The sequence below is a fragment of the Lycium ferocissimum genome, chromosome 10 (genome assembly GCF_029784015.1).
Source record: "Lycium ferocissimum isolate CSIRO_LF1 chromosome 10, AGI_CSIRO_Lferr_CH_V1, whole genome shotgun sequence".
Lineage (NCBI taxonomy): Eukaryota > Viridiplantae > Streptophyta > Magnoliopsida > Solanales > Solanaceae > Lycium > Lycium ferocissimum.
Genome location: NC_081351.1, coordinates 45,676,115 through 45,691,904, shown reverse-complemented (window position 1 = coordinate 45,691,904; position 15,790 = coordinate 45,676,115). Strand labels below are relative to the sequence as shown.

Here is a 15,790-nt window from a genome sequence, read left to right as displayed (position 1 = left end):
GGAAGTTTGCCTTCAAATGCCTTAAATAATAACGATGGTAGGCAAAGGGTGGCTGCCACCCCTGCAAAATGAACATATTGTGCAATATGCCAGCATTTCTGTCTGAGATCACACATATTCCCATGCGATCCTTAATAATGTGTTGCCTTAAGTAGTCCAAAAACATACCCTACGTACTAATGCTCTCATTAGATGCAATTGCAAAAGCTAGAGAGAATATAGCTCCATTTGCATCCATTCCAACAATTAGCGACTTTTGTCGTATACCGTACACATGTGTTCCATCTATTGATATTCTGGTAAATGACAATGAGCAAAACCATCAATGCATGGTTTGAATGCCCAAAACACAAACTGAAAAATATTACTGGCTACACCAAGTTTCGATTTGAGCTTCCATTCAACAACAGTACCATGATTGAAGTGTTGTAGAGCCGCTATGTATCTCGGCAACTTCTTGAAAGAGCCCTCCCAATTGCCGTAGACTATCTCATGTGCACGCCTACGCCCAAGATACGCCTTCCTCCTACTAACGATTTTGCTATATACTTTCAAGACGACCTAAAATCTTTAATAGGGAACACGAATAAGTTAAAATATCGGCATACGACGCGACGAAACGTTATATTAACACCAAAAATAAAATAAACTTAGGCGAAGGGGATACCTTGGGCTTTTTCCAATGTCGCCAACTAACACACGAGCAATCATATTCGAAATCTGTATTAATAAGATTTGAAGTTTGAATATTGAACCAACGTATGCATGAAATTAGTGGTCTTAGTATAGAGTGTTGCATAACGCATGAATTAACTGCGCTATGTCAGACCCTGGCGAATAATAAGCTAACGAGGATATATATGTATTATATTTAACACCAAACACCTCATAAAAAAAACGTCATAATTCTCAAACTTTAAGTGTTATATAACGTAATTTGACGAATAGTTACCAACAGCAAAAATTGAGTTAATATGTCATTTTTTAACCAATTTAGAGATATTAGTCGTGTTATATCGTTCCTCCCGAGAAAACATATTCGACGAATGTAGGACATGGGAATTGTGAAGATTTTGAATACCAAACAACCCGAATCTAGAGATACACAACAATATGATGACGGAAGAATTGGCGTGTTAGAGAGGGCTGCAAAGGAGCAAAAGTTAGCGTCGGTAGGGCTTAAACGCCCAAAAACGTGCTATGTCAATGCCTCGTGGAACTCCACAAGAGTTAATTTTGAACCATTTGAATATCGAATGAAATACGTTACCTTAGGGTAGAATATGGTGTACATGGTAAATTTGAGATCAGGTTCTGAGATGTCGGAGAAGATTAATATTTTTATATAAAGTAAGTAGGTAGGTCATAAAGCCCCCCCCTCCAACTAGGATTACATGGGGGTTTGCAACTATATAAGTAGCTTTCTTTTGTTATTAGACTACAACGTATTGATGTCGAGTAGTACAAACTCGGAGCCTTGGTCTTTAAAAAGAACCAAATAGCGCATGATGAGAGTTCAAATCATAGCAGTTTTTCGATGATACATTGATTTCAAACTAGATGAGCTAAATTCCTACCTTCTTATAGAGCGTAATGATGATTTTGCGGTGTGAAATATTCGGATCGCGAGAATATTATACGCCGAGAATGGGCACATCGGCTTGCCGAATCAGAACGTCTTGTTCGTGACTTGAAAAATCTAAACGCTCCAATCCCAACAAGGTACTCCATAACCATGCCTCAAGTAGGTCCAGAAACCTACAAGCTTGCCGTGCAAAGGATTAGAAAAGAAAACAACGGGAGGAATCTTGGTAAGACGATGTAGATTTTACATTTAAAGTTGGCGAAGAACAAAGCATCATCAACCGGTGAAGAACAACATGTCATACCCCTGCAACACCTCGTTCTATTACTCATAATATTTCTTATCCTCATAATCGTAGGAAACCCATTTTCATTTGAAACATATTTACCTTTATATACATAGCCCTTTGGCTATCAAAATAATACATATATACACGTGGGAAATCGTGAGACCATACTACCCACACATACGTATCTACGAGCCTCTACTAGAGTACTAAACATATGGACGGGACAGGACCCCGCCGTGCCCAAAATACATATACACAAAACAATAATGCAATGGCACCTCCAGAATAATGTAGTGCTCTCAAGACCAGTTAGCAGCTCCTACGAGTGTGGATCTCCTCCCTGTTATTGTGGGCATGAACACGGCGTCCAAAGAAAACGGACGTATTGTACTAAGTATGTAAGGCGTCAAATAATACATGATAAGTGTCACCCCGAACCATAAACACAAACACGGCACTCGGTGCCACACAACCACGATGGCTTTCGAATCATCATGAACGTGATGAGCTTTTATATGTCATTTTTAATGAAATACTTGTTTAAATCATGAATGCGGAAATAACATGAAGTTGAGCCAGATGGCTAAACACCTTAGTCACCATAACCTAAACCGACTAGTCTATAAAACCTCTAATCATGAATCTTGGTGAAAAACGTACTTGCTGGGACAAGGCTCTCCAGATACCTTTAAATGCAACTAGTAAAATAACGATAGCGACTAAACCCCGAATGAGATGGGGCTCACCAATGAGCGATACGAGCAAATCCTACCCGAGCGGATGCGACGTCACGGAATACGTGCTGCATGAAACGCAGCCCCCGGCAATAAAGGGGACGTCGACATTGAATGTACATGTAAAGCAAGCCGAAAGAAATAACATGGGACATGAAATAACATGATAAGAATCAAATCGAAAACCTGGACATGAACATGAGTTACAATACATATATAATGTAAAGCATGAGTAAAAATATCATAAGTGGAGGCAATAACTTATAACCGATACATGATGCAGTGTTTGCGTCCCGCCAGCGAACACTCGGCGTGAACATGAGATTTAATAAAATATGAAAGGATCCGGAGAATCATCCGAACGTGGGTGGATTAATCCTCATCCTACGGTGGCAACGTAGTTTCGGGCTATCTGAAGCCCTCCCCGGTAATTAAAGCAACTCCCAAAACATGAACATAAAATAGTGGCACTTAAAGTATGTCATGAAACATATCTTGCTTGTATATGGTTTTCATGAATCATAACTTGTTTGCACATGGATATCATAAATTATAGCTTGTTTGCATGAACTTGTAAAACATGTATAGTATTTTCTTGAAAATAGCATAATATATCATAAACTAGCATGCATGAACCCATGGAATACAAGATATGGGTTTTCATAGATTACGGACGGATTCTCAATAATCGTAAAGAAATATTAAGAACACAATGATGGAATTATAACAATTCATGCATAATATAATCATGGACATGACCTGGGGTTACATGAGCATGGTATTGAAACCTATTTTGTATTGAAACCCTAGTTTAGTAGAGAAATCATAATTTTATGGATTTTGAGGCGTGGGAACAACAATGATGTTCCCACACGTAGATAGTAACTCTACATACCTGGTAATGCCTCAAACTTGAATTAAAGACTCTAACTTTGAAGAGGATTTCGAAAATCTTGAATTCTTGAACCTTGAGATGGGTTTACTCAAGTTAGAAAGAGATTGGGGACTTGAATTCAACCTAAAATCATGATAAAACTTACCTTGTAGGGTTCTTGAGGCTTGGGACTTGTTCTTCTTGACTTTAGGTAAATTTTTCGTGAATGGGGTTATAAACCCCAAACCTTAAATATAACTTAAACGCGTAAACCCGACCTTTTGACCCGAAACTGACCCCGTTTCATGATGGTTCCCGATGATGTGCATCGCGCAACATTCTGAAGCTAAAAACTCAGAGTTGCACGATCTCTCCACGAAGCGGCCATCGTGCGCTCTCTCACGCGCCCTCACGCTCCCCGAGAAGCGACGTGTCGATTTTACACGGTGTTCGGTAAAATGGGCATAACTTCTCGTACATAACTATCATAATATACCGTTGGAAAGCTATTTCAAAGGGCTACAACTTTTATCAAGGAAGGTTCCTCAAATTCCCAAGGGATTTGCACGAAATTTGACTGGAAGTCAGACGTATCGAAAACTTAGCCGATTCTATAGGATTTCAAGTGCTTTACTATTAGCCATATTGAGATGATCATATCTCCTTGATCCGATCTACGATTGGCTTGGTCCTTATATCGTTAGAAAGGTATTTCTACATACTGTAACCCCAAATTTCAAACTGATCAAGACCAAAGGCGTATCAACCATTTTCGCAAAACGTTCAAACCTTCAGTTTTTCCGCTAAAACTCTAATGCTATGAGTCTAAACTTAGTTCCAAGATGCAGGGTGTTACAATAAGAGCTTAAGGGATAGCATAAGATAAAAGAACTGTTCATTTCTCACAATACTTTTTAAACATTCGTCATACGTACTTACCCCTTTATTCTCCTAAGGATACACTTGTTACATCCATATGCTTACATAAGCAATAATTTACAATTGCAGTACAGCCACGTACCCGGCCATATAGACTCAGTATCACCCGTACTCGGTCCTCTCGGGACTCGATGATATCCGTCTTACCCCTTCTTATTAGAGCCTTCCGACTCGATGTTATCCGTGCTGACTCGATGCTATCCGTACTCGGCCATAGGGACTCGATGCTTACATACATACATACATACATATACTTAAAAATACATGAATGGAATCAACATCATCCTTAGCGTTACCATACATCTATCATTAAAGCATACATTAGCACATTAAAGGCACTATGGAAATGTCGGAGTGACATGAGGTTGAGGACCCCCGATTACATATGGAGTAATCATAATCATCATATCTCACCTTGAAGGGACTAACGTTTTAAGGTGAGTGTACACAAGAAAAAGCATCAATGGAACCATACTTAGAATCATTAACTTCATTGGCATCATATCTCACTTTAGGATTCTTTAGACTTAACTCATCATCATCAATTATCATACTCGTGTCTTACCTCTTTTCTTTATCTTATACATATGTAGCTCCTTATCGCCATAGACTCATCGTCATCACTATCGTGCTCGTAATGCATCTCTTATCTTTATCTCATATGACTATTCGTGAACATAGACTCTTAGTTCTCCGGAATGTAGGAAATTCATGGAGAAGGAGGAAAATCATGCCATAAAATTCATGCCAACAATGAATAATAGCAAGGAATCGTATGAAGGTCATTAGCTTTGTAGAAACATCATATCATAAGTTTTAGGATCTCTAGACTTCATATTCATAACATACCTCTTAACTTTATCTCGTGAGAGCTCTTTATAACTTAGACTTATCATTTTCAATATATACATATATGTAAAGAGTCATAGAAAGATAGGAAGATTCATACCATAGAGTCATGCCTTAGAAAGAAAGGACTAGCCTTACATACCTCTTTCGTTATCAATTCTATTGCTTGATTGTTCTCCTTCGATGCTCGCGTTTTTTCCTTCAAGAAAGCTCGTATTAACATTAGCTAACCGATTATATGAACGTGCTTACTAAAGCTAGAGAAAATTGAGCAGAATTCCCTTTGTTTGTACGACTTTCCTTATATTACATATCAACTCCCAAACATTCATAACAACAATCACAATATCATAAGCAACAATCATCATTCATTTACATTATCCACATTTCACAATTTCACTTCAATTCCTCCATAATCATGATCATAGTTCAATCGCGTTCTTTTGCGTACAATGCTTATTCCATGTTCTAAATGTCATTCATAACCTACTTACAATCACAACATATCCATTTTCATGATTCATTCCAACTACTACTCAACAATGACACTATTCCCACATTTATGACCCATTTTCTATATTCTTCTACAATCCAAGTGTTTCAACTTTTCAATACCTCAAACATCATGAAAATACCATAAAACTTACCTTAGATAATGGAAGAATAAGTCTTGAGTGGAATACTTTTGCACCCAAAACCTTTCACTTTTGAAATTTCTTAGCTTGATGAACTTTGATGAATTTCATACACTTGATTCACTTGAATTCTTGATATTGATCTTTGATTTTTGTATTCTTGTAGATGAAGTATATGGAACCTTCTAGAGGTCTTGAGAGAGAAAGAAATGTGGGAAATGAAATTAATGAAGTGAGATCACATTTATACGTTACTCAAATTGAACTTCCACGACACTTATACGGTTCGTGGAACATTGACATAAGTGGTCGTGGTTCACCAGCAATCATCATCTTCTTATAATACGGACCCTTATACGAAATAAGTTGGTCGTATAACCCCTTTTTCCTAAAATGATCTCCGTTATTCGTTTGATCTCCAATCCTTATGGAACCTTCTTGACACTTGTTTAACACTTCATTACTAATCTAAGGGACGTTATAGCTCTTCTCCAAAACATCATTAAGCTCTCATTAATTCGATGCTCGTAAATCTTGTCCGACACATAACATATACCTTGCTTTCCTTAACAACTTTCTCCACTTATCTCAAATGTCTTTGAAATCCCGATTAGGATCATCAAAAGCTATTCCTTACTTATCAAAACATCGTATACGTCGTGCCCTTCATTAGTCTATTCATGGTACGTTAACGGGAAATTTTCGGAGGTGTAACATAACATCTACTGAAAAAAGATGTGTCTTAAGAAACCGCCAATATTTTTGGGGGACGATATTGAGGACTTCTATCTCTGATGATTAAGAATGTTGTCATTTTAGTTTTAAGTTTAACTTATGATGATGTTGTTATTTTGAAGAATATTAGTATGTTTAGTTTTTCATCAACTCAAGGGCATGAATTGATGAATGTATTTTAAGTTTTTTTTTTTTTTTTTGATGATTGTATTTTTACTACTTTTGGTTTATTATTAATGAACAAGTTTAAGTATTCGTGAAGAACTTAAAGCTAATGACACCAAGCCTTCAAATAAAAATGGCGTTCGAGCACTTTTCAACCACTAAAACGGCAATCCGAAGATTTTCTTATCCTTGATGTATTGAGCCTACCTTATTAATCGCACAAAAATAAGTAGGGTTCTATATAAAATATTGATATTTCGGTCCTGGCTACGATTAATCTATGGTCAAAGTACGTTAAAAAATGTAATGAAAGAGGGGTAAACCAAAAGGGCCAAAAACAAAAAACAAAAAACACGGACCCCTTTACTGCGCTAAAGGCAGTTTTGTAACTTTTTTTTTTTTTTTTTTTTTTTGGGGTAGTTTGGTTCAAAAACTTTTTTCTGAGGTTATTTTAGTTCCGGACTCGAGAATTGCATGGGAGGTGCAAGATACTCTCAAGGAGAATAGTATTTGCTTAAGCGGGATGGTCAAACATTAACCTCACTACAATTGGTAGAAATGTATCCAAAGAAAAACTAAAATAAAAAGATTAAGATTTTTTAATTAAAATGAATAGTTCATAAATAAAATACTCTTGCTTACCAATTCTTTTAACCCATTCCTCTGTTGGTACTAAAATTATTCGCTTAAGAGGATAATTTTAAAAGTAGAATCGAAATAGTATCACCAAGAGTAGTCACCCTCGGATTTCAAGTGATTTTTGTCACAAGAAACACTTTTTCTTAATTGGTTTTATAAGATGTGAATTTGGATTAATCGAGTCCAAAACAAAAGATCGGATATCGAGTCAGGAATTAAAAAGAATCGATACATTTGACCCTTTTTCTAAGGCTTTCCCTACTGCTACGAAAGAGAAAAAAGTAGACGTGTGTCGTTGCAAGCAACGTGTCATACAATCGGCTGTTGCAGACCACATTCCACAAGAACAAGTAATAGGAAAATATAATTTTTATACGTCGTATACTTTATTACTGAAATCTGCAGTTATATCTTCGCATAATTTACGTAATAAGTTTCGCAATTTCCAAAGTTATTTCACATTTTATACCAATAATAATAATAATAATAATTAATACGACTACTCGATATTTCATTTTCCTACTAATAAATAGTTAATCAGTATATGTATTTATAATTATTGGTTGGGTGAATATTTCATGTATTAGAAGGTACGTAAGAGCATATAAAACACATTGTTCCCAAATCCCAACATTAGAAAAGCTCTACTGAAACGTTTCTAAAATAGATTTTTTTCCCTTTCGTAATATAAGTAAATTTTTGAATTCCCCCTAAATTTATGAGAATCGGTATTAATGTAAAGCTCACTAACAGCAGCTTTGGCGAAAAATGTACGTCTTAAAAAATACTATGTAATATTTGTCGGTACATTTATAGGTATATCTCTAATTATATTCATGCTAAACCTACTTTCAAAGAGGGCACACAATGCTATCGACAACAATATCTTCTAAGATCTTTTCGTTTTCTTCTTTCTCAAACAAAACAAATGAACATGAGCTATAGCTCTTATATGTAGAATCCTTAAGGGGTGGTTGATAGTTAAAGATTTTAATTTGTTGTAAACTCAAAGATGCAAAGATTTTCTTCGTAAACATATCCATTCAAATAAGGAGAGCTAATTCCCTCATCAAGCTAAACAAAATACAGCAAGTAGATAATTAAGTAGTATTATAACCCCCACCCACCAACAAAAGAAAATAATAATAATTAGTGAGTTAATTAATAAGGTTGAATTTTTATTTACGTTACAACCTTTCTTTCCTAAGGCGTAGGGGAGCATTAAGTTTGGAATTAGATACGTAATGTCTCCATCCATTAATGGTAATTTAGTCTTGTATATGTGATTAAAAAAGGGAAAGAGGTAGTACCATTTTTTAAAATTATTCCATAGACTATAGAAAGACATTTGACTAATAAAATTGATAGGTTCTAAATTTGCAACACAAAATATATATTTATACTCTTTGGCTTCAATATATAAAAGAACCTTATTCCCTTTCAGCAACCATGGATGATCATGAATTGAAGCAATACATGTGAAGAAATTTTTTTTATTTGCCCACTTTTGATTCAAAGGTTCTGTTTTAAAGAGATAAACTCAAAATACTATTTTAATACATTGTCCAACTAGTATATAAATGTTAAGACATTGCTCAAATTAAGTGAGCCACACAACTCCTAATCACTCTCTAACGCTCCTTTAATTTCCTTCTTGAGTTTGTGCAAGATTTTGCATTTGTTTCATCAATTTAGGAACTCATTCTAAAGGAGGGAAAATACAAAATTACAAATGAATGTAAGATACTAAGCCTTTGTTCATCTTTCTTTTCATTTTTCAGTTTGAGGAATTTCACTACTTTAATATCCAATCTACAATTGGTCGCTACTTACTTTTAGTTCTATCGGGCAGAAATGAATCTAAGATTTAACAATAAATTTGATGAGTAAAACAAGTATAGATCTTACTGATGCATGCATGATTTGAGTTAGTGAAGAAGTTGTATATAAATTATAGAATTAAATGTTTGAATCTTGGACAACAAAAAGACCAGGACAAAACATAGCTTAAGAAGAAAGCAATGAAGAAAATGTTCTCACAAAAGTCAAGTTGCAATAACTCAAATAAGCCAAAGACAGTTAGGCAGTCTGGCTCCATTATATACTAGCTTTGTTACAAAGTAAATTAAAACATTCACAATAAATACAGAACAAGTTCAACACTCAACTGCTCTTCCTCTCTGCCCACTATGCCCCCTACCAAATTGAAATAAGTGAAAGACAACAATAAGTAAAATGAACAAAAAAAAATCACAAAATAGTATGTAGCCTTTTGTTCCTTGCCTTCTTTGGTTTAAGTTTTTTGGTATTTTCTACCTGATTTTACTACTCCTTTGATCTTTTTATCTGTCATTTCGGTGGAAAATATTTGTTCTGAAGTATTTATTATTTAGAAAATCTGAAGATATTATTGTAATTCTAATCTTACTATTCCATTAAGAGATGTAACTTCACACTTAAAGAAGATAAGAATAATTTAATTAAATATTGCTTATGATTACAAATATCGAGAAGAAGTCATCTTTTGAAGTCGTATCGAGTCAAACTACGGGGGTCCAATTGCTCTTTTTGGACTCATTAATTCTACTAATTATCACGTGCTTTACTATTTCTGTTTTTTCTTTTCTTGTTTCAATCTTTTTCATTTCCCCTTAACACGAGGGAAAAACATGTAGTGAAAGAGAGTCGTGTATGTACTTAAGTTATCGACATTGAATTCTTAACATATTAACGTATGCATTGTAGTATGTTTATTTATCTTACCTAGAAGTCTACTACCAAAAGAGTGTGAGTTGAGCTTTAAAATCTTTTGGTTCAATTCTCGTATACAATAAGTTATAAATAAACTAATAAATATATTCTCAAGATACTATTGAAAAAAAAAATTGTTTAGAATTTGATTTCGCTTGGTTCTTTAATTTAAGTCTAAATAAAATTTGGATTATTATCAATAGGGTACTGCTGGAAGAATATTTGAAAGTTGGAGTAGAAACCAAATTTGCTTAGGATTTAGTATTTATGTAATTCATGTCTAAATAGGATTTTTATTTTGACTAAACTAGTTTTTGCAGTACTACAATAGGAGAATTGTAGAGATCATTTAAAGATTTATGAGTTTATAAATAAAACTATTTTCCTTCAAGTACTACTATACTTATTTTCTTATTTGGAGAATTGGGGAGATTATTGAGATCTTGTGTAAATTATATATATTTCCTTCAGATATAATATGAATCCCGAAATAAATACGGTTTAATGAGGCCTACTTTTACCAGTTGTGCTTATGTAACATGCATAAAAGTGGGCACAGAAATTATATTTATACTACTCTCTATTCTCTAAGCACTTGTAGTTATTTCACTCTCTTCAGTTCAATCTGAGCTAAAGATCAGTATAGTGTGGTCCATTTAACTCAGCCACAAACTTAGCTAGGCATTTATTTTTCTTATCTTACATAGAACAGTATAGTAGAAGAGAAAAACTCATCCTTTTCTGTCTTTCATTGGATTTTTTTCCTTTGATTTCTGCAAAAAACACAAAGATGGGAGATACCAACAACGTTGTTTCATCAAAGCACCAAGTGTTCGACCTTTCTGTCAATGTCAATGAATCCAAATGCTTTGACGATGATGGCCGTCTCAAAAGAACTGGTAATTTTTTTTTCTCAACCCCATTTCAGTTCTTGAATTTGTGAGACTTAATTTTTTTATAATTCTTGGGATTTTTCTTTTGTTACAGGGAGTGTCTGGACAGCAAGTGCTCATATCATAACAGCTGTAATTGGTTCAGGAGTTTTGTCTTTGGCTTGGGCAGTAGCTCAGCTTGGTTGGATTGCTGGTCCTATTGTTATGCTTTTGTTCTCTTTTATTACTTATTACACCTCTGCTCTTCTTTCCGATTGCTACCGCTCTGGTGATCCCGTTTCTGGCAAGAGAAACTATACTTATATGGATGCTGTACAAGCCAATCTTGGTATAGTTATAATTTTGTTGTTTTTTTGTGTGGAAGAAATCCAAATTTTGATTCTAATATACGAAATATCTTAATTTTACCATTTGTTATATGCCGGGTTAATCATACCTTTATCGTTAACAAATTGTCTTGTATTTCTGTCTTATTTTAAAATTATCCTCCGTTATACTTCAAATTGGAGCACTGTTAAGGACAACGACAAATACAAGACAATTTGCTAACGAAATGATACAAGTAATTAAGATATTTTATAGTGATGGGGTATTTTTTCTTATTTATTTACTCATTTTTGGCTATTTGTTGAAAATGTTTTCAGGTGGTCTCCAAGTCAAGATTTGTGGATGGATTCAGTATGTGAATCTGTTTGGAGTTGCTATTGGATACACAATTGCATCTTCAATTAGCATGATGTAAGTATTGTTATTGAATTTATATCTCATTATTCTGTTTCTTAGGTGAATATTGCGCTAATTTGTTTCCTTTATTTTTTCTGCAAAATGGAACAGGGCTATTAAAAGATCAGATTGTTTTCATAAACATGGTCATAAAGCACCTTGTCTCGTACCAAGCACTCCATACATGATCATGTTTGGAGTAATAGAAATCGTTTTCTCACAAATCCCAGATTTTGATCAGATTTGGTGGCTCTCAATTGTTGCTGCTGTCATGTCCTTCACTTACTCTACTATTGGTCTAGGCTTAGGAATTGCTCAAGTGGCAGGTTTGTTACAATTTTTCACAGTAACTTTTTAATTTATTTTATTATGTCTCACACAACCGACACTAGTTGTATAAGACTTTTTTTTTTATCTCACAAAAAAGTGGTCCTAAATTGTAAGATTTGTAGTCCACCAACTTGTGAGACAGAAAGAAGTCTTACGCAGCTGGTTACAGAAGAAGTCTCACGCAGCTGGTTTTAGTTGTGTGAGACATATAATAAAGGTTTTCGTAACCTTCTAATTTTATTCATTTTCAAGGTACTGATCTGCTTAACTTTTTTTTGTTCCTGTACCCTTTTGATTGAAGAAACTGGAAAAATTGGAGGAAGTCTTACTGGAATTAGCATTGGAACTGTGACTGAAATGGAAAAGATTTGGAAAACTTTCCAAGCACTTGGAGCTATTGCTTTTGCCTATTCCTACTCCCTCATCCTTATTGAGATTCAGGTAAATAATACATAGCCTTCATCACTTTTTTTTTTTTTTTTCCCCTAAGAGGGGATAATTATCTTTTTGGGCCGCCTATAAGATATATCCGTCAATGTATATATTTTATATTTAAGTATAAATATACATACAATATACATATTGTATCATATAATATACATATCAGCGTATATGTTTTGTATATTTTGGCTACCGCCTGTAATTAATTTTGATCGACAGGCCAAAAATGAAAAATCCTTTTCATTATTTATCCGTCATGATTAACTTGATGTCGATAATTTCCTATATAATACAGGATACACTCAAATCCCCACCATCAGAAGCCAAGACAATGAAAAATGCAACTCTAATTAGTGTAGCAGTAACAACACTTTTCTACATGCTTTGTGGCTGCTTTGGCTATGCAGCATTTGGAGACCTTGCTCCTGGAAACTTATTAACCGGTTTCGGATTCTACAACCCTTATTGGCTACTCGATATAGCCAACGTAGCCATCGTCGTACACCTTGTAGGTGCATACCAAGTTTACTGCCAACCTCTTTTCGCCTTCATTGAAAAAACAGCAGCAGAATGGTACCCTAACAGTAAATTCATCACCAAGGATATTAGTTTCTCGCTCCCGGGCTATAAATCCTACAACCTCAACCTTTTCCGACTAGTATGGAGGACGATTTTCGTCATCATCACCACGGTTATCTCTATGCTATTGCCATTCTTCAACGACATCGTTGGAATCCTTGGAGCATTTGGATTTTGGCCTTTGACTGTTTATTTTCCAGTGGAAATGTACATTGTACAAAAGAAGATACCAAAATGGAGCACAAAATGGCTCAGTCTTCAAATACTCAGTGTTGCTTGCCTTATTATCTCAATTGCTGCAGCTGCTGGTTCTTTTGCTGGTGTTGTATCTGATCTACAAGTTTACAAGCCTTTCAAGACTAGTTACTGATAATGATTGTTGTTGATGTTCATAACCAAACAAGGCCCAAGAAGGCCCTGACTAGCTAGCAAGTTGCTATTTTTCAGTTTGTAGTTTTTAATGTGTTTTTTAAGTACCATTAAAAAAAAAAAAAAAAAAAAAAAGGAAGTCCTTCTATGTATTTATGTGGGTAGTTTGAAAGGGCAAAAGAAAAATTGTAATATCTCAACTTTGAATCTTGTAGTCCATGTTTTACTGACAAAATTGAAATCTGAAACTGTAGCCATTGTCTCCATTTATTCAACTCTTTCTTTAAATCTACTCATATATACTCCATCCTTTCCTTTTTTACTCGACTCTTATAGAAAAATAGATTCTATAGATTTTCCTTTTTATGTGTCCATTTTAAAAATTCCAAAGAGATATATGTTTGTTTTCAATATTATTTTTACAATTAAGTAACTACAAACATTAATAATTAAATTTAGATTTCAAAAGCATAATTAATAAGAGGTTAATTTAGTAAAATAAAATCCTAATATATATATATTTTAATGGGTTGTGTCAAGTCAATATGGGCCAAGTAAAAAAGTCTCACTAGCTTTTCCGGTGATTAAAAGTCCAATTCAATTCGTTGGCACTTTTCGTTTGTCAAAAAGTCAATTTGACTAATCTTTGAAATTAAATTAGATTTGATTAACTTAATATTTTAAATTTAATATTTAACTATTTAAAAACTATATGCAAAGAAGTATAAGTTGCAATTTTTCTCATGTCATATGATGATTTTTTTTTTAAATGTTGATCAATATTTACATAGTTAATTTGAATCTCGAAAAAATAAAAAAGTGTCATATAAATTGAAACAGAGGGTGTAAAAGACAAAGTTAGGGCAACTTCTAAAATGTTCCAAGTTACCTTGCAACATCAATGGAAGAAGGAAATTCAAAGGAAGACGGAAATGATTTTTTTTTTTAAAAGATGTTTACAAAATAAATTAAACAACAAAAAATATATTAATAAGGGAAAATTAGTCAAATCACATACTTTTTATATTATAATAAGTAGGTTAAAAGTATTGTTACGAATAAATCAAAATAAAGGAGGTAAGCGTATTATCGTAAACCACAAGGGAAGTTACTGTTAAACGAGGTCTTTGAAACTAAAATGAAGAAAAAAATATATATTTGTATTCCTATTTTGCCCTCATGGTAAATCTATAAAAAGGGTGGTCTTATTGTTTTGCAAGGAAACAAAGAGATTACGGTTCAATTTTTTTTTTTTTTTTTTTAAAAAGTTGCAAATCGCAAAAGATAGCACACATTAGGGTGCAAAACGCAACGAACTACCACATATAAAGGTGCCTTGATAGGCGCTAAGTGAGGTTAAGCCTAATACTTGGAAAGCGTGCCCCTTTCTCTCAGTAAATTTCGATAGAATTACCATTGTAGAACGACGATCTTTATTCAATCATCTTGATTTCATAAAAACATTTCATCACGTATAACTACAATCTCAATAGCGTACATGTTTCACATCCAAACAATTTTCACAAATCACAAGTTAAAACATTCACGTGTCAATAACTGAGTTCGGGTCAATTGGTCAACTCAACAGAATTGTCATAATTCGTCGTACACCACCAAGATTGACTTATGGAGCAAAACACTAGATTACGAGCAAAATAGTCATAACTAAAAGATATTAATATATGATAAACTGAGTAAATTTCTCAAAAAGGTCGTTCAAGTTAAGGAAACTATGGAACAAAGTCATTTTGCTTTGTTTTGTATTAATAAAGTCATTCAATTTGTGTATTATATCTTATAAAATCATTATTGCCGAATTGTGAATAAGATTCACCGAAAATCCGTGTTGGCATTTTATATTCTAATCTATATTTCATGATTTACACTAAATTTATTGACTTTAAGAAATTATATTAATTTATTATGATAAATGTGATTTAATAAAGTGAAAATATGGATTAATTAATCGCGATTTAATAAAAAAAAAGTATATGCATAAATTACCATGTGATTTATTGATTTGGTATAAGCATCACATGCATTATATATATATTCCTGTCTATTTTTTTTTTCATTCGGGATTTATCTTCATCACGTTTTGATAATTATCTTCTGAAACATTTTACCCAAAAAAAAAAAAAAAAAGCAGAATCACTCAAACCTGAAACGTTCATTCATGATTCGTGGGATATAAATTAGAATTTAAAATGGCAAGACAGATTTCTAGTGAATTTTAGTTCACAATCCGGCAGAGTAAGTT

The 15,790-nt window shown here is 33.8% G+C and overlaps 1 protein-coding gene across 1 annotated transcript; it reads left to right on the top strand.

The window, feature by feature from the left end:
• The first annotated feature begins 9,031 nt into the window (after positions 1-9,031).
• Positions 9,032-13,805, top strand: LOC132034064 (amino acid permease 3-like). Its single transcript, XM_059424284.1, has 7 exons — positions 9,032-9,182; positions 10,986-11,094; positions 11,183-11,416; positions 11,733-11,826; positions 11,923-12,137; positions 12,443-12,582; positions 12,878-13,805. The coding sequence occupies exons 1-7, from the start codon at positions 9,177-9,179 to the stop codon at positions 13,529-13,531; spliced, it is 1,452 nt and encodes a 483-aa protein (XP_059280267.1). The 5' UTR covers positions 9,032-9,176; the 3' UTR covers positions 13,532-13,805.
• The last annotated feature ends 1,985 nt before the right edge of the window (positions 13,806-15,790 follow it).